The 23,762-nt window shown below is 37.5% G+C and overlaps 1 protein-coding gene across 3 annotated transcripts; it reads right to left on the bottom strand.

Annotated features, from left to right (window-relative positions):
• Positions 1–870: 870 nt before the first annotated feature.
• Positions 871–21,443, bottom strand: LOC139147226 (glutathione synthetase-like). 3 transcript variants are annotated; one of them, XM_070718242.1, is made up of 12 exons: positions 21,292–21,443; positions 17,164–17,215; positions 16,131–16,436; positions 15,578–15,656; positions 14,723–14,877; positions 11,820–11,936; positions 6,031–6,192; positions 5,413–5,482; positions 4,666–4,869; positions 4,424–4,505; positions 3,567–3,756; positions 871–2,951 (listed from the first exon to the last, which is right to left on the bottom strand). In XM_070718242.1, exons 3-12 carry the CDS (start codon positions 16,400–16,402, stop codon positions 2,828–2,830), a joined length of 1,455 nt encoding a protein of 484 aa, XP_070574343.1. In that variant the 5' UTR covers positions 16,403–16,436; positions 17,164–17,215; positions 21,292–21,443; the 3' UTR covers positions 871–2,827. The 3 variants fall into 3 exon arrangements, with proteins under 3 accessions (XP_070574343.1, XP_070574344.1, XP_070574345.1); XM_070718243.1 differs by having other exon boundaries at positions 21,257–21,439; XM_070718244.1 differs by lacking the exon at positions 21,292–21,443 and adding an exon at positions 18,700–18,722.
• Between the last annotated feature and the right edge of the window lie 2,319 nt (positions 21,444–23,762).

The following is a 23,762-nucleotide window of genomic DNA, read 5'->3' as shown; positions in this document are numbered from 1 at the left end:
CTGAATGTTGCGATATTACAAATTACTCATGAAACAACTGTAACTGAAAAGCAGAAGAGCTTACATTTGCAGATTAAATCGACATTTAATACTTCACCATCCAATTATCCCATATTAGTTCCAATCGTATTAGTATGTATATGACTGACTCTATATGAGTGCGATCCGGTGTGTGGTGTCGTAAATGACCCATCATCGCATTGGGGCATAGAAGCTTAAATAGTGATACCGTCCCATCTTCCGAACGTGGATCACATGTACCACAAATACCCGGGACCAATAAGTAAAGCCACGAGGGAACAAATTAGCCACATGGGGGCGCTGTAACAAGATCATGAGGGAGAGCCAGCACATCGAATGGACCATAGGCTATTTACTGACCGTCACTGATGCAATAGGCGAATTGAACCATTTCATAAATTTTCAAGTACATTCAATTTTCAGTTACACTTGTTTTCAGGCAATATCACTGTCAACATGTTGTTGAATAGTAAGAGGACCCCTCCTTCCACATGTAACTTTCTGTGTGGTTTTTTTTTCAAACCCTGTCTGAATTTTTGAGCAAAAGATTATTGTGAAGTACGGACAATTTTCAAGGTAGGAGGGAAATGAAATGTTTGGCAAAACACAATGCAGAGTTTGGCAATACACAATGCATAGTTTGGCAATACACAATGTATAGTTTGGCAATACACAATGCATAGTTTGGCAATACACAATGCATAGTTTGGCAATACACAATGCATAGTTTGGCAATACACAATGCATAGTTTGGCAATACACAATGCATAGTATCACAACCATTATGTAAGCAGACTTACATGCTGTGTTAGTAATTGAGGTATGGAAGTATGAAAGATTACAGTGACGTAAGTTGTTAACTTATTGTAAGAATTTAATTCTGAATCAATATTTGTGTCCTGGTAAACTACTCTGTAGTACATGATTTTCTTCTCCCTATGAAAGTATGATGAAATGCAAAGTATTCACCAGGCAAACACAACTCAGTGAGATTAATGAGCCATGTTAGAGTTGACATATGAATCAAAATCCCAATTTAAACCCAGTCATCAACAATAATATGGAAGAGTAGAAAAATGCAGGTTGTGTTGACAAGCTGTAGACTTGGCGTTTTCACACGATTTGCAAGGAGAACAAGAAAATGTATTTTGCTGAGGAAACCAAGATATTGTGAGACTTTTGAAAACTTTGTTGCAGCTAACAGCACTTTAAATTGCCTTTCAAAATGGAAAAATTGAATTTGGAAATTTTCATGAAACATTACCAAAAGATATGAACTCATACAGCTACTTAGTACCAGTAGCTGTTGATTCACTTCAAACTCTTATTGCAGTACTCATGGTTGAGGGTTTTAATACAGAGCAACACAGTCATTTTAGAATCAGGTACAGCCAATCCTCTGATGAACATGTTCAAGAATTTGGACTTGTCTTTCACTGATAGACACACAACGCTGGTATGTACCTATTGTTAATGATATAGCATCTGCCTACATGTAATAGCCCAACAACTTGAAACAAGACTTTCTTTATAAAGTGTTACTTTTGAGGTCTTTAACACACGGCAGCTTAACTTTTTCACCACCATGGTTTGACCCGATCCCACTGTTATCAATGGTAAATGTGGACCTGTTTACAGGGAATTGGGGGTGAACAGGTTAAATTTGTAATACGGATGTATAAATTATCACCGGCAGGATCTCGTAGCCTGTTGATTGAACAGACCGCAAACTGTAGAACTGACAGTGACAACTGTGATGCCCCATGATAATAGGTCTACTCTGGAATAAAATGTTGCACTTTGTCTATTGCAGTTTTCTGTGGAAAGTGGACACTGAAGAAGTCACATGGCAGTACAAAACAATCATTTGAGAAATACTTAGGAATATACCTATCATGAATCAACATTTTTGTTTATGCACATTCTATAATCATTTTGTTTTACACACGACAGCTTTGTAATACAGTCTGTTCAAATGCTAGCTTTCTCCTATTGATAGGAGAATCATTGATGTGGATAGGCTAAAGGCCAATACAGTAATTAAATATCACATCGGATTCTACAATATTATACACTATTATTCTAGAAAATTATCAAATAGCATTATGAGCAACAATTTTACTGATACAATATCTTGTTACACATTGTTCTTTAAGTAACCTTGCAGTCAGATTTGCAAGTTAGGTTAAAGGTCAGTACAGAAATTAAATATGGCTGCCTATGACGGCAAGGATGCACATTGTAACAAAATGTATGGCAGACAACACTTTGTTTTACCACAAAATATTTCTCTATTTGCCTTCAGACAATGTTGTGTAGGAGTATAAAAAAGTATAAGCATGTTTCCATCGTGTCTTGATATTGAATTGATCCATCTCAAAGTGTTGTCTACAAATTTAAATTTCTGAAATCAGAGGAAAAGGATGGTCTGTTTTAGCTGCAGAAGATTATTTATAAAATAACCTGAGTGGTTTACCAAGTAAGCTGACAGGGGCATTGGTAAAACAATTCAATCAAATTACGAGTACTTTGATATCCTTGAGGTAAACATTTTCATTAAAGATGACATTATACATATTGAAAAATTCTCTAAAATTTCTAAAATTCATCTTGTAGATGACATCCACAGACATATTGAAAAATTCTCTAAAATTTCTAAAATTCATCTTGTAGATGACATCCACAGATATCAGAAAGTTAACTGATATTTTTATCACTAAATTATTACCAATTAGGTTGAATGTTTTTGCTAAAATAGTGTAGTGTAGTTGTTTGAAAGATCTGCAATTTCAGTGTTGTTCAGCCTTCACACTAGATAAGGACTGTCCAGTACAGCAGCTCCAGCTGCTACACCACCGTCGTCATGGCAAATAGACTTTGTACGTAGAAGATGACCTGCCTTGTTATTGTACAGGATGTTTGGTCCTTTTCTGTGAATAAGGCAAATAAGAGTCTTAATCTTGAGTTCTGTACAGTATGAATCCTAAAAAGCCGCAAAACATGATTGGTAGACGAAGATCAAAAAGTATCTGAACATTTTAAAACTGATATCACTAGTGTATACACAACAACTGGTAAGTTAGCTTACTGGCTCAACTCTTATCTGAAATAATAAATCAAACACAAGAAATGTTGAGTAACTACTTGTTATTTCAGTGTGATATGTTCTCTATATTCTGTACACCTTGTTGACAGATTTTTGGATAAAAAAATCGGGTCCTTTTCCAGTTGACATTTTTGTGAATACCTTTTGAAACATGCAGGAAACTTTCGTTCCTGTAGTCTTCCTTTTGTAAAACTACATATCATTTGAACTTCAAATAGTAAATTTGAGGTAATTTCATAATCTCATTTGATATTTTACACTGTGAGCCATTATTTTCATTCTTGGCAATATCAGAAAAAAGTAACAGTATTTGGGCATTGTATGAACAAAATTTTACAGCATTTCAATTTTGAGGTGCATGCACCCTCAAAAGAAGAAAATTACTGACTCATGATGAAAGAGAAGATTAAACACTGGTGAAAATGAATGTAATTCTAACCCGATAATGACACCAAAGACACCTAATTCTGAGACCATATCCATCAACTCTGGTGATGTATTATGGCGTATTTGATAGTTTGGAATCACGGCTGGTTGCACTCTGTCCATCAGTATGTATTCCGCCCTCTTCTCATCTTGACCAATCTTCTCCAGTGTGGCTGTGATGTTCTTGCCAAATATGTTATTACCTGGCAAACAGGACAGAGGTCACAAGTTTAACCCTTTCAAAGCCATGGTTTGGCCAAAATGTATAGTTTCCTATGGTAACTCTATACAGAGAAATGAGGGTTACGGGTATCAAATTTTCAGTCAATACTCTGTGCTGTGTCTCTTTGTTCAGCTCCCGTTGACAACAACTTGTTAGCATGGTCATATGAAAATTTAGAAGTAAGTGTCAAAGCCATTGTAGACATTGTAACTCAGAAATGTGCAGTAGTTTAGAGATGCAAACTAAATTAGGGAAAAAAATAAAATGTCTTACTCTCAACTAAAACAACACTTGGAGAACAAAGCCTCTCCCAAAAGCTTATGTGAGCCTTAATTTATCTCTCCTATATTATGTTTCTCATGCAAAATCTTTTGAAATTGTTTCCAATCTGTCTATACTGTGAAATTTGGAATATACAATAGTGCTGATTTGTTATACCTTTAATGAAAGTTTACGTGTCATCTGATAGGGATGTAGAATTGTATGCTTGGGATAATAGCCTATCGCAATCCCCTTTACAAACAGGAGTTGTACACGTCAACTTTTGTTTTAATAACACTCAAACAAAGCATGAAAATAAAACATCATACAAAAACTGCAGATAGAATGAACTCTGGACGTTTGTATTAAATAACACAGTCACTAACCTCCCCCTTCTCTCTGGGGTTTCATGACATATTTTTCAGGTTCTGCCAAGGCTCTTTTAACTGTTGTATCCCCATCTTCTCCCTATAAAATATTGAAGGACATTTACTATAAATCTGCCATCCAAAACACACAGATAAGCTGTATGTATTATATTTACTGAAAAACGCTATGAAAATGAAAATCCTGCAAAATATCAATGAAGCATCTACATTGTTTTAACCTATTAAATGTATTTACCTACCATGTCAAATGAATAAAGTCCTGCAAATGTGTCTCTGATCCTCTGAACCGACTCTGCTGGATTGGGGAAGTAGTTCTGGAATCTCTCAACGGCTCCTGGTCTGGACAATTCCTGCTGCACTTTCTTTGTTCCCACCAGATGGAATCTGATTGATGGGCATTTGATTGCCAGGGATTGCTCCATCATCAGCCGAGCTTCCCAGTCCTGCAAAAACGGAACACACCAACAAAGTCTCCATGAGTCTTCTTGATTATTGCAGCTCTCTTTTTTCCTTTTACAGAGATCAGCACTGAGTAGGGCGCCCTCACAGTTTATTGTAAAGGTTTTATGAGGTTATCTTTTGGCAAACTTGTTTACAAGTCTGTAGTCACTAGAAGTGTGAGGTCTTGATTGATCTTACTGGTGATTACAGTACAGTATTTGACTGGCTGAGTTCTCTTGATGAGAAATAAATACATCATTGTAAAATAAATCAACACTGGTAATACTGTATGTGTAATGTACAGCATCATTGAAATTAGAAAGATAATCTAAACACATCAACCTTTTTAACCTAGAAACAATTATTATTATCATCTGTTTAAAGACGTCCATATTTTCTGCTTGTTACAAACTTGAACTGTCAGAAAGCATCAGACAACAATTCTACTTTGTGCCTATAATTTGTGTCAATAAGTTTGCCGTTATAAAAACGCCAGGGAATACTCAGGAAAATATTGAATAGGGAGGAAGGTAAAGTGTTCTCACCTTCTCTGATGTATATTGATGTGGCATGTATCCATATCTGAAATACACTACTGCTATTTCAATGTTATCGCTGTAAGAAAAGAAAACCAAGGAAGATATAACGATCTTTCAGTTTCACATTTGATGTCTCTGTGTCATATGTTCATTTTTGCTCCTCATTAACATGACAACATAATTTTTTAAATTTTGTATCAGGATTTTTTTCCTTTGCATGTGGCAAGCAGCACCACCTCGGTTGTCTGTCTGTATTTCAAAACATATCATTCTGGTCTTAAATTGGCGATGTATCACATAGGGATATCAGAGCTACATGCATGTGAAATGAAGAAAAAGGACCATTGTTCTGTATACACCTGCTACCAAGTTTGAAAGAAATTTCAAATAAATTTTCACAAGGTTCTTATAACAAACTGTGAAGAAATACAAACACAAACGTTGGTCACTTCATTTTGAATTTAACAAAACCTCCTTTTGCCACATACTAGTACAAATACAGAAAGTAGAAATTAAATATCTAGTGAAACTATGAAAATCAATCAAACTTTGGACAATATATTGTGACAGGTGTTTTAAATGTTTACTGGAAAAAAAAACAAAACAAAAGAAGAAAGTACTTACATGAATAATTTATTATCTTTAGTAACTGCTCTTTCTACAATATCAGAAAATTTTCTTCGAAGAGTTGTTACGGAAGAATTGACTTCATGTATCGTATACTCCAATATCCTCTGGTCAAAAATGTTTTGAGAGACGTCTTCAATGAAAAACAACATGGCTGCCCTGAAAGACAAGATGTAAAATTATTAAGTATAAACCACAGGCGACCCAATAAGTTCTGAGTTTTTCACACTGTTTTCTCTATCATTTTCTCTTCTTTCTTCATGCTCTGAATGATTGGAATAAATAAAATAAATGGTTTATATAACCTAACCTAGCCTCTGTGACTCTTTATTTATTTTACACTCCATTACAAGGGCGTATATCTCTCATACACACATGCTGTAATTAATTAATAATAATTTAATAATTTAATAATAATAATTTATTGTCATATATATACGCTATTGCACATACAATGAAATACATCTTGGTTTGCGAAAACAAAAGGACAGACAGTGAGATAAAAAACAGGGAATAAAAGAGCAATACACAAAATAAAAGAAACACAATTAAAAATAAACATGTTAGAATAAAAGCGCCGACTTCAGAAGTACAAGTGTAGGAACTATGAGAGACGAGATGTGTGAGCTCTTCCAGTACTCGATTTACATTCATTTAACATGCGAATTGCTGTAGGGTAAAAACTGTTTAGGGACCGATTAGAACTTGACTTGATTGAACGTAACGTTCACCAGAACGCATAAGTTGAAACAAATTGTGTGCAGGGTGGTACTGATCATTGACAATGGAGACAGACTTTTTGAGAACACGGTCCTCGTAAAGACTGTCTAGCGATGGAAGATTACAACCAATAATTTTACTGGCGGTACTGACGATCCGGTTGAGTCGTTTCCGTTCATTCATTGTGATATTGCCATACCAGACAGTGATTGCGAATGTCAAGACACTCTCAATCACTCCGCGATAGAACCTAATCAACAAGTTCTGACTAACACGAAAACTCTTCAACCTCCGCAGAAAGAATAAGCGTTGCTGGCTTTTCTTAACTATGAAATCAGTATTGGTTTCCCATTTCAAGTCAGCAGATAAGTAGACACCAAGAAATTTGAAAAATTGAACTATTTCCACTTCGGTGTCATTTATAGTAAGAGGCGTAATTTCTGATGGATTTTTACGAAAGTCCACTATTATTTCCTTTGTTTTCTTGACATTCAGTTCCAAGTTGTTATTGGAACACCATTTAACTGTATCGTCCACTTGTTTCCTATATAATGATTCATCAGATTCAATAAAACCGCCAAGGGTGGTGTCATCGGCGAATTTTACTATGAAATTGTTCTCCTCAGAACTCACAGCACAATCATGTGTAAACAAAGAATAGAGTATCGGTGACAGGTTACAACCCTGGGGTGTACCGGTGTTTAGAACGATAGAGTTTGAAAAGTTACTGCCAATTTTCACGATTGGGAGCGATTCAACAAGAAATCGAGAATCCATTTACAAATTGAGGGATTGAAATTCAAGTTGGTGAGCTTATCATATAATTTAAAAGGTGATACAGTATTAAATGCTGAACTATAGTCAATGAATAACAGCCGACAATAATTTGGAATTTTCTTATCCAGAAACTGAGAAACTTTGAAAAGTGCCCAAGATACAGCATCATCAACCGATCTATTTGTTCTATAGGCGAACTGATATGGATCTAAAGATGCAGGAATATTCGACTGAATGTATTTTCTAACAATGGTTTCTAGACATTTCATAACAGTAGATGTAAGAGCTATTGGACGATAATCATTTAAGCAAGTAACTGGAGTGCGTTTTGGTACGGGAATTATGATGGATCTTTTGAACACATTGGAACGTGACTCGTTTCAATGACCAGTTAAATATCACACATAAGATTTCACAAAGTTCATCTTTACATGATCGTAACAGGCGAGGACAAATTCCATCTGGACCAGAAGCTTTCACGTTCAATGTACTTAAAGTGCGTCGGAGGTCCCCCAAGCATACTTCAAACGGAGGAGGCAGCGATTCACTTGTAACTGGTGGAATGTCGAAAGGACGGTCGAATCGCGCGTAAAATTCATTTAAACGATCCGGAAGGGTTTCATCATCCGTTGGAGCTGATTTTGACTTTGGTTTATACCCGGTGATTTTCTCAAAGCCTTTCCACAATTCCCGTGAGTCAGTTGCCAAAATATCATTTTCTAACTTGTCTCGATATAGACGTTTCGCATGTTTAATCGCCTTCACAACATCATATTTTGCCTCTTCATAGCTGAACTGTCGCCAGATCTGAAAGCAGCTTCTTTCGCGCGAAGATGGGTAGCTACGGTCCGATCAAACCAGGGTTTATCATTGGGATAAGATGTTACCAACTTCCTGGGAATACATAGCTCCTCGCAAAACTTGATGTAATCCATCGTGACCTCGGTGCACTCATCAAGGTCAGCTGCAGTTTCAATAAACAAGTCCCAATTCGTACACGCAAAACAGCCCTGAAGTCGCTGAATGGCTGCTTCTGTCCATCGAGGGACAAGGCGTTTTGTAGGTTTTTCACGTTTGAGTTGTTGTCTGTATGCGGGAACTAGATGAATCATATTGTGATCAGAGTTACCGAGAGGTGCACGTTTCAGAGACCGATAGGCATCTTTTATTGTCGTATAACAGTGGTCTAAGATCTTGTCATGACGGGTTGCACAATTCACGTGTTGATAGTATTTTGGTAGCCCTTTACGTAAATTTGCATGATTAAAGTCGCCTAAAAACAATGCAGGTTGACCCGGAATGTTTGTTTTCTTGTTGCGTAATTATAGCCGACAGCTGGTCAATAGCAACGTTTGAATTGGCATCTGGTGGCACATATGCAGCACACAAAAGTACAGATCCAATTCTCTGGGCAAATAAAATGGATGACATTTGATAACAAGAGTTTCCAACTCTGGTGTGCACGATTTGAGATAATCCTGGCATCAGTGCACCAAGCATTATTTAAAAGAAAACAGAGTCCGCCGCCAATAGATTTTTCCACTTCAGCAAATACACGATCCGACCGAAAGAGTGTAAATCCATCAGGCACTAGAATGGAATCAGGCACTGATGAATTTAGCCATGTTTCAGTAAAACAAAACACTGAGCAATCGCGATAGTCTTTCCTAGTGTGAATGAGACAAGATAGTTCATCAGTCTTATTTCGTAGCGAGCGTACATTTCCGAGGATTATACTGGGCAGTGGTGGGCGATTCTTACGCTTACGGAGACGCGTCAATACTCCGGCACGTTTTCCACGCTTCCGTGGTCGACGACTATGCGAACGGCTATGGGCAGGCTTCTGTTCACCAGCTGAGTTTGTGAGCAAAGATTTTTCGATGAAATTTTGACCCGAGATAAGTTCACCGCTCACCTCACCGCCGCTCTGGCGGAGCACCAGTAGTTCCTCTCTGTTGTAAGATAGCAGTCCGGATGATTCAATGATAAAGAAGCATAAGAACAGGAAAATTGTAAGAGCACGCAAAACCGTGTCGCCTTTGTTCGGCGCCATTGTTCAATTAGTCAACACAACCAGTGTTCTCCAAGGCGCCTTTTAAGTGGGCGGTGCGCCCACTTTAATTTCACGGCCGCCCAGATAAAATCTACGCCGCCCAGTTTAATTTTCGGCCGCCCATGCTCTTGAAACCCACCGTCAGCCTTTGTTCTGGGGTGGCGGGTTTGGTTCACGGCAATGTTTTTATGCCGTGCTTTTGTTTGTTTCTGTATTTAATTTCAATAAGGTGTTAATTTAAATCAATAAGGCACATTTTGCTGTTGTTGTATGTGTGAATTTGTCATTTTAATACCTCGTCAAGATATGTCACGACGACCATAGCGGAAGAAAGACCGCGAGAGAAGCTCGACCGACTTGTCAACCCATTCACACAATCACTGTCCCGCCACCAGGACGGTGACACAATAAACTGTGCAGTCACATCAAGATCTAAGTGTTGTCTCGATTGATTCTGCCGAATTTCCCCCAAAGAAAGTACACATTCTTTTAACACCCTCCACCGACCCATCCAAAGAAATTGTAAAGGACAGAAAAATTGATATAAAACCATAGTCAAAAGACAGCAAAAGTCAGCGACGATTTCTGCTCTTACTTGACAAAAAATTTGAAATCAAACTGATTACACATTCCCTAGATACAGAAGTGGCAATTTGGTGAAATTTCTGTTTGACTCACATCTTGAAATAAAAAGTAAACGTGGAACGAAGACATGTATGCTGCCGATCAACAGCGTAGCATGGCTTACGGAACTGTCTGTCACTGCACCGGCATGCGTTGGCTGCACGTAAAAGCAACTCAATTTTCCAAGATCGAACGGTCAGTATCTTGTGAAAACAGCAACATAGCAATGAAAATTGTTATAGTCAGCGGTAAAAACTCTTAACAGATGGAGCGTTACTTGCTTTAAACAAATGAAAATGCATGTGAAGAGAATAAAATCCCAGATCGCGTGCGTGAATGAAAATATGCCGTAAACAATGGCGGATATGACATCAGAGTGGGACTCTTCTATTTTGGTACCGGGGTGCGCATTGTCAGAGACCCCTGATAAACGTACTGAAAAACGTAGATTTTTCCTAGCGATGCTGTCACGGGAACTTCGATATCTCATTGTTTTACATCATTTGATCTGAGCAGTTTTACCAACTTTAACGGTATATTTTACTCTCCTAACCTTTCTTTATTTGAGTAAACAAGGGTAGGAGCTTATGCAACTTAGTGAGGATGTACTGAATTTTGAAAAAATCAGTGGGGGGGCTCTGCTCCATGAGTACACTGTTTTGTCAATTTTTGGTGAACACAAACTATATGTAAATATTATGCAAATGATTATGTTAATATTATGCAAAATGATTATGCAAATTAGCCACCGACTTAATTTTTTTATTTGTGGAGAACACTGACAACTAATTATGCTAATCCGTGGACTTATCAGGGATTTTACGGGTTGGTCAACATCGCGAAAGATAGGAATGGTTACTAATTAACATCACTATCTTTCCGATGTTGACCAACCTCTGATAAGTCCACGGATTAGCATAATTAGTTGTGTTGACTAATTAATTACAGCATGTGTGTATGAGAGATATACGCCCTTGCAATGGAGTGTAAAATAAATAAAGAGTCACAGAGGCTAGGTTAGGTTATAAAAACCATTTATTTTATTTATTTCGATCATTCAGAGCATGAAGAAAGAGGAGAAAATAATAGAGAAAACAGTGTGAAAAACTCAGAACTTATTGGGTCGCCTGTGTATAAACATAGATTATATAGATTGCAAAACTTTGAAAATTTTGACATGGTAGACACTAAGGTTTGTTTGATTTGCTACTCACAATTTTATGCAATTTTCAGTCTAAGGGACTTTTTTCAGTTCAATATATTCTGAATGATTACTACAGCAAGGCATCATAAATTTATGAAAGTGAAACACTTGTCATTATCTGACAATCATTCATTGATTGAAAGCAATGTTGTTTTATTCCAAATTCTCTCAGGGTACATAAATCTATCTTAAAATGCATTGACTTAACCAGAAGAATGTTGGGTCACACAGAACATCATTGCAGTACAACATTACACTGGAGGTTATTACAATTTATGAAGGATACCCTGAGATACGCAGATGACAACTCCATGATGACTTGGCCAAGTACTCTATAGGAAAATTGATTAATCATTGTGTTATTACCCTTATAAAAAAGATAAAAAATTACAAAGGAATAGTACATACTTTTCATTTCCATAAAGTTTCCAAGCTTCAACCAATCCTTTTGCCAAACCATCAACTGCTTTGTTCTCTGGAAGACTGGCAGCTTTCTCACTCTCTCCAATGTTTCGTAAATTATACCTGTGAATGATTAATTAAAGGGGCAGTCCTCAATACCTGCATCTCACAGCACTTGTTGACATTGGCGATGTATCTGATTCTAGCCCTTTTCTCCTTTGACAGTTGTGTCCGGTTAGTCTTATTGCTTAGATATAAAGCTTATAAAAATGAACATTACATGTACACTAGTAAAGCAGAAATCTAGCAAAATACATCCTCTGTAGTCTTGTTTCCTTCATTTAATCACCACAATGGCTATCACTTAGAGTGTGATACCCGTATTTACAAAGCTTAGTTATCATTATTATCAGTGAAAATGAGACTAAGTTATCAAAGTTTATCAATGAAAAGTACATGTAATAGCTGGTCATTAGCACAGACAGTGGTAACATGTAAATTACAGTAGATGGCTTTTTGATATTAGAACCTGACACAAGGTTTGCTCCAAAAATACCAAAAATCAAAAATTAACCAAAAGGTGGACAGTGATGTGAAAACAGAATATTTTCGAGCTTCACTCAACATTTTCATCCCACATTCAAAAATCCCCTTGTATCTGGCATTACAGCTTTAATCGAGTTGTTGACTTCTACCATGAAATGAAAATCACATATCTTCAAACTATTCTTTTCAAACAAAGGTAAAAACACAAACTTGTGTATCATATGTTGTTGTAAACAACTGAATTCAATTTCAGTACAGACTGAAATTGATTTTCTCAACGATATCACTGAATATGGTGAACAATGTGTTGTATTTGGAAAGCTAATATTTTGTAACTCAATACATTTGAGGGAGAAGAAGAAAAAAAATACTTGATTTCACAAACAAAACTAGTAAACAGGGTTCTCAAAAATTTTGAAGTAGGCGGAAAATTCAGAAAGTAGGCGGTTAGCTAATGTGTGCAACCAGGTTCCCTGGGGGGGCGGGGGGGGGGGGGGGGGGAGATAGTTCTAAGCAATTTCAAGCATTCTTATACAGTGTATAAAAGGCTATTCCAACATACACACAGGAGGGAGGGTTTCAGGGAGGGGGTCCCCTCCCTGAAAGCAAGAAATTTTTAAAATTTGAAGACATTTTGGAGTAATTTCATGCAGTATTGTACTGTATGAAAAACCATTTCAGCATGAGTGTTAAGGATTATTTTTAAATTTGAAGACATTTCTGAGCAATTTCATGCATTCTTATACAGTGTATAAAAGGCTATTTCAACATACACAAAGGGGGAGGGTTTCAGGGACGGGGGTGGGCAAGAAATTTTTAAATTTTGAAGACATTTTGGAGTAATTTTATGCATTCTTGTACAGTATTAAAGACCGTTTCAGCATACAGAATAATCATTATCATTGCCAATTACAACATATTTTCAAGGGATAAAGTTTTAAAAAAAGTCAGAAAAATTAATTGATATCACTTGGGCCTGTCAACTACATTCAGTTGACAAGGATAATAGCCAAATTTCACCAGACTGTTGTGTAGAATTATGTTTAGCTCATGACTTGAACAAACATTTTGAAATACATCATAGAATGGGGCCTAGGGTTTTCACAACCCAGGTAACGATCCGCTAGAATCCTGACCAGCCTGGCTGTACGAAGTGTTTTACTGATTTAAATACACTTGATTGAAGATACAGTAAAATCAAAGAGTTTATTCAATTCAATGAATTATAGGAACACAATTTTCAGTGATTTTAATTCACTGTACTAATTTCACAATAAAACGAATCCGCGAGCTGATTATTGATTTTTTGCTGATGTTGAATATAATTGAAAAAGAGAGCTAAATTTCAGTGTTCATGTTTGATAAAACCTCAAACTATAAACGACACTGAACGCCAGCCTGTACTACACTGGTAGTCAATTGTAACACAGTACACACAACGCGATATCGGTCAACCTGAAATTTGACACTGTGATCGACGTAGCGTTTCAAAAGTACGAAAAGTGAGACCAAGTAATTTTTTTATTTAGATTTGACCTAAACCTCCCATAACCAACAGACAAAGTCACAAAATCAAAGTTTTCAAGCGTCGACTTTCTCTTCCGCGATGCACACATGCACCACAGCCCCTCCACAAGCGCGATGTCGATCGACTTGAGTTGAATATTGACATCGTGATCGACCATGGATAGATTGACGTGGCGTTTCGAAAGTATGAACAGTGAGACTCAGTAACTTGTGGTCGCTTTAGATTTGATCAAAAACCTACCAAACCCATCAGACTAGGCCCTACTCTTACGCAGAAAACCAAAGCTCTCAAGCGTCGACTTTCTCTTCCGCGTTTGAGCGAAACAAAAGTCGGCTTCATTCGGAAATGGTCGGCTATTCGCGGGCATAACGTATTTGTATGTTAGTCCAATTTTCGGCTATACCCGATGTGAACGTCGGAATAATTCGGGCTGTGATCGGGCGAGCGAGGTTGACCTCGAGAGCGATGCCCAGTGTATAGTACAACACGTTCGCTGATCGCGGTACTACAGCAACAAGTTCACCGCGTAAATTGCTAGACTACATATAGCCACATCGGCACTTCTGAAATATTATCTGCGGCTTGCAAGACCACCAAAAAATCTAATTATTGTTATCAAAACCAGAATTTCCGGACCAGAGAGCGAAACAGTGCTGTAAAGTAGCCGGCCAAAATACGAAAGTAGCCGGTCAATTTGGCCGGCATCCGGCTAAAAAATGAACACGCTGATAAATGATCAAAAGTTGCAGCAACTGTCTCTTTAAGTGTGTGATATAACTCTTAAAATCTAAGTTATTGAGGCAATAAAGCAATTGTTTGATTTTTCTTTTCTCACCTGTGGAGCTCTGGTAGTTTAGATCCAAGTCCTGCAAAGCTACTGGCGATGGTATTGATTTCAATCTGACGTAGTTTCATTTCTTCAGCTGGTGTTTCTTTCCCCCTTGCAGTATCAAACATGTAGTCAGCCCGTAACATAGCGAAATTGATTGGCTGAAAGAAAATTCATAACTATCAAGTATTGAAACTGTAAACACACAATGGTGTAGAAATGATGATTTTTTGGGTTTCCTATCAAATTTACTTTTTGGATACTGTCCTTTTGGGGTTCTGAATTCAAAACCCTACAGTAGGCATGTGTGTAATATACTGATATTAATAAACATTGTTGCTGATTTTATTATTACAAATTGCCATACTTGTCCCCAGTTCATTTTAAAGATCTGTGATTAGTCACAACAATGTGTATAAAAAATTTCTACCAAATACCTGGGTGCCTTTTGCAGTCAAAATAAAACACAAGTTTCCTACTCAAACATGTCTCATACAAAGACAGACAGTCCAGAACAGACCCACAAATAGCATGTGATGCTAGCATGGGCACCTTTAGACACTAGCAAAATCAAAAAAGGCGAAAATTTGAACGCTGACCCCTGTTCACCTTTGACATCATGTGGAGATTTCCATCCAAGCTGAATTCAAAGGTTGAACAGGGACCTCTCTTAAAGGGCCAATCATGTCAAAGATATTTAAGTCTTAAAAAGTCCATTTTGCAATGTAGTCACTGTGAATTTAACAAGATATTGCAGATTAACAGGATGACAACAGGACGATGACATTAATTTCGTTTGATGGTGTAATTGTGAAAATAAATGAACTTTGTGTAAATTTAGGATATCCACTTTAAATATACCTGTGCAGGGTTTCCCTTGATGTGGACTTTTTCATAGATTTCATAAAGTTTCCTTGTGAAATCATCAACTTGTATTGCACTGAAAATAACAAAACAAAATGAATTAAAGAAATCATACATATAACATACATACATACATACATACATACATACATGCATGCATACATACGTTCATACACACACACATTCATACAAACAAACAAACAAACAAACAAACAAAATAAAAAAGTACATGTATAACTTAAGTAAGCCAGTTAGTACAAGGGAAGAAAGTATATATTAAGTGTATTGAGTAAAAGACCTGGGAATACGATATTCAATTAACCTTTCCACTGTTTTTAAAAACATCTTTTCCATGTTGTTTAATTGATCTGGACTGCACTGCACATCAGACCCTTCAAGACACTGGTAATGAAATGTTTGTTCATCAAATGACAGAGAAAGAGACTTTTCAAATTTTACAGAAATAAACCGTACAAAACTTGATAAAGCATATGCCTGTTGTCTCGTAGGAAAACTGAATAATAAAAGAGTGTAATTTTGATGATATTACCTTTTAAGAGCAGTCTCCAAAAACTCTTGATCCTGCGTCACTCCGTACATTAATAAATTGAAATCCTCCTGTGCTGCCAATGCTTGTTCAAATAAATGTTTTGGTACTGGTGATGGAAACAGGACATGGGGAGCATAGCTGATAACCTCGGAGGAATTTGGTTGCTCCCTGGTTCTCATGATGATTCCTTTTGTCAGGGCATAGTCTTTCCCTTGGGTGATGACGTCTTCCAAGAGATGCTGATCCACTGGAAATGCTACACAATTATCCATGGTTCACTGCCTTTGCTCAGGAAAATGACGATTCCTATCATATTTTGAGCAGAAATACCATAATTATTTTAACACTTTGACAATGCAAAGTAGACACAAAGTAAAGTTCAGAAGATTCATGACTGATTCTTTGCCTGATATTTACTGTAGTGGATTACTGAATGGATGTGATATGTTCCATATGCACAGCAGTAGCGGGTTTCTATTACTGTAACTAGCATGATCTATGCCGGTACAATAGAGATCACCAGTGAAATCTGTATCCAGAGGTCATGTCAGGTCAAGTAAAAATACCAAAATTACAGGTAATTAATGTTAATTAGTGCCAGCATGGCTGTGTTATTAATCTGTGACCTTTTGATTCATGTTGGTTATACATATGCAAATACTTTTGAAAGCCATCTTTTGTAGAAAATATTCGCTAATGCTGCAACTTGGCAACATACCATATATGTATTTATGAAAATAAATGTTTACAAATAAAATTGCAGATTTGTAGATTTTCACCAAAACATTTTCTGTATTCCTCTAAAAACATGGATTCTTCTGTATTTTTTAGATAATTTAGTTATGGCAAATTACACAATAAATATTGTATCTCTCTCCTGGATTTTAGGTAAACATGGTTAATTAATCACATTATCATAGTGGTGTTACTTTGAACAGCGTGAAACCACTGATGAGGGTGTAGATAATGTAATGTCTTGGAATTCATTCATTAGAATGTTGCATTGCTTTGTAAAGAGTTGTGCATATCTTACCTGACCAATTTTTCCCCACAGATTGTTGATTACTGTTTATTTCTAGCCGTTTCTGATCAAAATAGAAAGAGATAGAAAAGAAAAACAATAAAATATTCATTATAGGGCTCAAATTTGAAAACTACATCAACATCTCAATTTCTTTCATGGGCAATTTAGGTTTTCTTATCATGCACTGACCTTATTTGACCTTGGGATAAACAAATCAGTATTTCAATAGAATAGGGCATAGGTATCTACTAGTACAGGCTGACAATTGAGAGCTTTGGAATCATGGTTAGTCATGACCTTGAGAAAAATGCAAAGAAAAAATTGTGGAGCTGAGATTTTCTTGCAAATGTACTTGGAAAATTATCGATAAAACATTTCATTGGAAAAGAAAATGAAAACCATCATCTATGAGACTTCATTGAATTATTGTTTAGCAGTACAAAATCAGTGAGAAGTTTTTGTTTGTTTATGAAAAGGGAAAGTAAATAAAAGCCACTTTTCTTCTGAATAAGCAAGCATAGTTTACAAAATACCCCTGTACATTACAACTGAATTATTGACAGAAAAATTGCCATTATTGATATTCCCGGTGATTTATTATGATAATCCATCATAATATTAGTGCAGTCATATATCTGAAACATCAAAATTTTAAGGGAAAGCTGTTTGTGAAGTGACATCTTTGAAGTCAGCCAGCAGGCAACTTGAAAATGCCAAACCAATCAGCAGGGAGCAAACTTTAGTTATTTTTTTGAAGTTTTTGGAAAATGCATGTGGCAAAGAGTTGGCAAGGGTATCTTTTGTGGTAGGAGAGGGCAATGGGAGGTGGGGAGTGGGGAGATGGGGGAGCAGGGAGGTTTTCTGGTGGTGAATGGGGGGACTTATCGGCGGGATGGGAAATTTGCAGCTGGAAGGTAGCAGTGACAGTTATTATTTTCCCCATTAAATTTCAATTTTGTTCAAAATATCTTAAGGGGGCATATTTACATGGAAAGACACGTTCATGTGGGCAATGGTTACAATTTCTCATATTTGGCTGGATGTCTTGATGCCCCTGTAAACCTGGTAGTGTAATCAGGTGGTCACGTGTGTAAGTAAACGAAAGAGTCACTGAGATTTCTCAGCATAAAACAGTTTTCTTCTCCAATGAAAGAAGTGAAATGAAGAAGCCCCCTCCAGACACATTATATAGATAGTCAGCCTCTGAGCTTTACTGACTCTGGTTTTCTGCGAATCTTGCCTTTACATTTACCGAGGCCATTGGTCAACAGCTAAAGTGACATTACTCTTGCACAAGGTCAGGGACCGTGACTTAGGTCAAATTATGGAGTTTCTTTTACCTCCATGGTCAAATCATGGACGTACAAAAAAGACATGGTCAAATATACCATACAAGACTGTCATCACGGCTATTGACAAAGGTTGAGACGACCCAAACTAGCCAAAATTAGCCAAACCAGCATAAACCACCAAAACGACCCATATCATCAAGTAAACGACCTAAAACAAACATTCTAGGTATTCAGGGATACAATAAAACTCCACCTTCTGGAGAAACCGTCGACAGAATTGCGGGCAGCCATGTTGTTGGTACTATCAATTACCAAGTTGTGGGGCTCATTTCGATGACACAACTGAAAACGAAAATAACTTCAGCATCGTAACTGGGCTCACCGAAGGAGGGCGCTTTTTCAAAGCAGTTCTATCTTGCCATTTAATGCCATGTCTGCTGTGGGTAATATGTGTAATTGAAAAATGGATCCACTTTGAGTACATCCAGCCAAGTGAATGAAGAATTTTTTTTATTGTTTCATGTATTTTGAAGCACAAGTCTACTACATGTGTTATTCAGTCACCATGATAATTCAAACACCTCTATCAGGTGGATGCAGCTGTATTATTGATGATGACTTGTTTGTGAAAAAAATTAAAGCTTCAAACTTTTGAAATTAAAACCTTTATGCAGTTGAAAGTCCTGCGTGATGTTGATAATGCCACGTGCTTAGAGTCCGAGTCTACATTCATTATCTGTCAGCCTGCCTATGTATGTATGTATGTATGTATGTATGTATGTATGTATGTATGTATGTATGTATGTATGTATGTATGTGTGTGTATATGCATGCATGCATGTATATGTGTATGTATGTATGTATGTATGTATGTATGTATGTATGTATGTATGTATGTATGTATGTGTGTGTGTCGGATCTCCACATATAAATGTAGACATGCATGTTTCCTGTAATATGCCCTTGTATCAATATGGCCATGTGAGGGCGCTGTTTTTTAAAGCGACCACCCACTTAAGGTAAAGGGCGACGAATTCGGACGCGCACACGCTTTAGAACATTTCTGCGCAGATTTAACTCCAGTCTGCCGCAAATGCGTTATTTTGTAGCGCATGTATTTAACATCACCTGTCATTGTTGAAATTGCGCTTTTACTTAATTTTTTGACCCAGTCTCTTAGAAATACATGTGACATTTAACCTTGTCATATTTTAACCCCCTGGGAAGCTGGTTTGTATTCAATATGAGCGCAAAATTAACATTTGTCTCCCATTTACATGGCGCATATTACCCATTCACCTGGAGATATTGTAAAAAGTAGCGTGGTGACACCCTTTTATTAAAAGCGTAAACTAAATGGTATTATGTCAGGATTTTATTCGCCAAGTTTGGTCAAAATGACACCATTCAAAGCGACAGGAAGAAAGTTTGAAAATTATGTAGTGATATAATTTCGATATCGTCATTTTGTAATCGATACTTATGTTAAAATTTCTTTACAAACATCATGAAAACTATACATTCGATAGATATGGATCTTAATTCTTGGTATTTATTAAAATTAACTCATTTGCTAAGCGTTTTATAATTGCTTTCTTTAGTTTAAGTGAATTATATCATTTTTATTTATTTCTAACGACGCCATTTTAACGTCCGTTTCCATGGAAACGAGCGTGGTGACCCCCATTTTTTATTTCATTTTTGCACTTGCACAACTTCCCAGAATATTTGTGCAAAGTTTCAAGAAAATGACACCACAACCTAATTTTGACGTAATTCGTAGTACTTCACCTTAATCTGATATTTGCTAGATCTTCAACTTTCCATGTAACCTGCACGCACGCATATATATGTTTGTGTGCATGCATGCATGCATGCACATATATGCAGGTATGTGTATGTACATGTATGGAACCAGGGCCACGGCACATGTTATCTTAATATTTGGTTTGTAGAATTTATTCAAATAAATTAATGTTGGTATCAAAAAAAATGTGAATGAGCTGTAAAATGTAATAAACTAAAAACTTTGATCCCATTCCTTGGTAAGCCACTAAACACGACAACGGGGAAATTCCCTGTGCTACACTTTACGTTGTAAAAGCAGTAACAATCTTGCACAGCGCCCTCTATTGAAGAAACAAACCGAACCCCTTAACTCGTTGATGGCATGTATAGGAATTTGCAATGATCGAAAATGCCGGCTGGTTTTCGCCGTTTTTGGGGCGGTTTCTCCAGAAATCTGAGACATATTTCATCCCTGTGCTTATTTTAGGTCGTTTACTTGATGATATGGGTCGTTTATGGTGGTTTATGGTGGTTTGGCTAATTTTGGCTAGTTTGGGTCGTCTCAACCTTTGTCAATAGCCCTGTCATCACTGTGTGAGTCTCGCATAGCACATTGGCCCTCGATCGAGAACCTTTAACAGAACGATAGGAGTGTAGATAAAGTCAGGCCATAAATCAAATATTGTAGTTCGCCTCGTTATATGCAAAAATTAGCCCGTATGTTGCTCTTCCAAAAAATTGCACCGTCATCGATGACATGTAATTGTAAAGCAACGATCGCTTTGTAAGGTAACGGAAGAACATCTCACTCCTAACATCGACCATATGGAATGAACGTTACAAAAAGATGTAAACTAGACATATCAAATGATCGAACACAAAACTATTGAGGGATTCCCATGTACACACATGATACCTCTTTAGTTACCCTTCCATGCATACAACTCCCGGGTACAACTAGTACAAGAAGCACGGAACAGAAAGTTTTCCAGCCAGCTACAAATGGAGGTACCCAAGCTCACCGTGCTTAGTTGCTAAATACCAGACAGACATTCACCTGAACGATCAGTTACTTTTACAGTACATATCTTGCTTGTCTCACAACTATCGGCAGGCACTTTGTTCCCGGGGTGGCTTCATTCATAGTCAGCTGGGTCACATGTATCGATATCATGACCTGCTCGGTGAACTAGCCTGTGACCCCATTTGCGGTGGGTAAACAACACATGATCTTACCGTAGAGGGCCATGTCACGGATAGTGCATTCGTCGCGTGGAGCGATCGATACACCACACCGCACTCCACCCATATATTGATAATTTTTAATTGTATGCTCACTCTTTCTGAAAATCTTACAAAAAAATACAGAAAAAACAAATGAATGAATACCATACTCTAGCAACATCTCTCATGTAGTTTTATTTTCATGCAGTCAGCCAAGCAACACAAGTGACAGACTGTGCATGGAAGCACTTTCAAGCTGAAATGTTATAGGCCTACAGCCTATTAAATTCAAACAGTGTAAAACAATACAAACACGTGGCAAAAGGTGCATCATACTTCATACCCTCTCTTTTTTATCATCCTGAACAACCAAAGAAGACTACTTCGTATGAATAAATTGCATAACACATATGTCAACAAGTGGTAGTCCTATGGGACAACCATGTCCAGACTTGGTGGTCCCAAGGTTTGGTTGTCCCGGGAACAGGGACTGGGCCCCGGGACTGGGCCTACAATTAATTTAGACCTCTGTATCATGATAACCTCTACAGAAACATCTTTTAGGAATCCTATGGACAAAGTACCATGGGAATCACGTCTCCTTGTGTTCTGTGATTTAGAGAGCCGTCATTATTTACGGCGTCGGGGAGGGCGGGGGGGGGGGTCGGAGGATTTTCATCGGAAATTCCGGAATTTCGAGTAGGCCTAACCCCCTGCCAACCATGCTGAATTTGCGTAACCCCTTCTCTAACAGAAATGTAGACTGACACCCCCCCCCCCCCAGGTATTTGTAAAATTTATAAAAATCATACAGCAATCGCACAGACCTTTCAAGTCCCGGTGTAGTGCTTGATTATCATCGGTCATCTCATGACATTCTCGCAAGCCAGAGCATAATTTCCGCTCCGCTGACCTACGCAAAAAAAAAAAAAGAAAAAAAAAAAAAAAGGTAGCGCTAAGCTGTTGCCGTAAAGAGGCTAGTAGTTTACGACGATGTCTCATGACGGTTGATAAAGGTGAAACCAACAAAATGATGATGAGGATCATGACGAATCATGATGATAAGACATTGATGTGTGCAATGGTGCAATTTGACACATGTTTTTAAATATTTTTTTACTTAGAAAAACTGTTAGAACACCCCAAGGGGGAGAGCACGAGAGGTCCCCCTCACGCATCGAAAATTTTGAGAAATTGATGTGTGCAATGGTGCATGCAATCTGAGAGGCGTTTCAATTTATTTTGCACCAAAAATTGAGTAACTCCTCCTCTTTTCTCTCCAAATTTTTAGCAACTCCCCGTATAGCTTTCAATTTTTTGAGTGACCCCCTCAGATTTCTCCGACCCCAAGACCGTAAATAATGACGACTCCCTTATGTATTACATGCGACCTCTACACTACCGCTCATAAATATCTACGTTAATTATGCAAATTTATATGAGTCATGTTCATACGAAGAGAAATGAACACATTTTACTTGAACTCGTAAAGAAAACAATAGTTAAGTGGTTCGAGTGGGTTCTGGAGTAAAGTTCCAACCGTGGAGGTACGTGATCTTTATTTCCCTTGCAATCTACACTTGTCTCGAGATCCGTATCAGCATGGACGTAGTACCTTCATGGTGGTATACCATTGCGCCCTGTGCATTGATTTTATCAGGACGCACTTCAGGTTTTCGTTTCCTTTTGGGATCTTTCTAAAGATGAACTACAGGACAATTATCACCTCAACTATCATTGCTCGTATTTCGATACAAAATTTGTCTTCATTGTATCGTGTCAAACATCTTGAAACATTCCTTAAGTTCCTCAGTGTGCATGATACATACGTAGCATGGTGCACGTGTTGCAAAAATGATGGACACAAAATTATTCTTCGGAGTGTTTTTATTATAAAGTGACTCGTCAAAGTAAAAAGAACGTGACTTAACAGTATATAAGTAGCAGGAAGTATAGATCGCATGGACACCTACGGTCTTAGCCTAGACTCTAAACGGAGTGTTTTGGCCTTGTAGTTCTTTTGCCTTTTGCCTGGAGTGCGGCTAAGGGAAAAAGAAGTCCGAGGCCAAAACACTCCGTTTAAAGTCTAGGCTACTCCAATCTATAATTCCATTGTGACCTGTACTTCCACTTCGTATGATGCACTCTTCCTTTCGCTGCGATCTCACGGTTCATCAATGTCACCATAGCCTAACGCAGTTTAGTCTGTCATTGAATTTGGGTATCTCAAATTTCTACCATAAACGTCACCGCAGAAATATTGTATTGCGCGATTTTAAGTCACTTTTCGATCAATAAAAGATT

The sequence above is a fragment of the Ptychodera flava genome, chromosome 13 (genome assembly GCF_041260155.1).
Source record: "Ptychodera flava strain L36383 chromosome 13, AS_Pfla_20210202, whole genome shotgun sequence".
Classification (NCBI taxonomy): domain Eukaryota; kingdom Metazoa; phylum Hemichordata; class Enteropneusta; family Ptychoderidae; genus Ptychodera; species Ptychodera flava.
This window is presented reverse-complemented; position numbering and strand designations above follow the sequence as displayed.

Excerpts from the sequence above, each read along its gene's own strand:
- LOC139147226 (XM_070718242.1), bottom strand. The coding sequence starts at position 16,402 with ATGGATAATTGTGTAGCATTTCCAGTGGATCAGCATCTCTTGGAAGAC. Across the intron at positions 6,193-11,819 it reads AAACTTTATGGAAATGAAAA|GGCAGCCATGTTGTTTTTCA; the intron begins GTATGTACTATT and ends CTTGTCTTTCAG. Across the intron at positions 2,952-3,566 it reads GTCTTTGGTGTCATTATCGG|AAAAGGACCAAACATCCTGT; the intron begins GTTAGAATTACA and ends CCTTATTCACAG.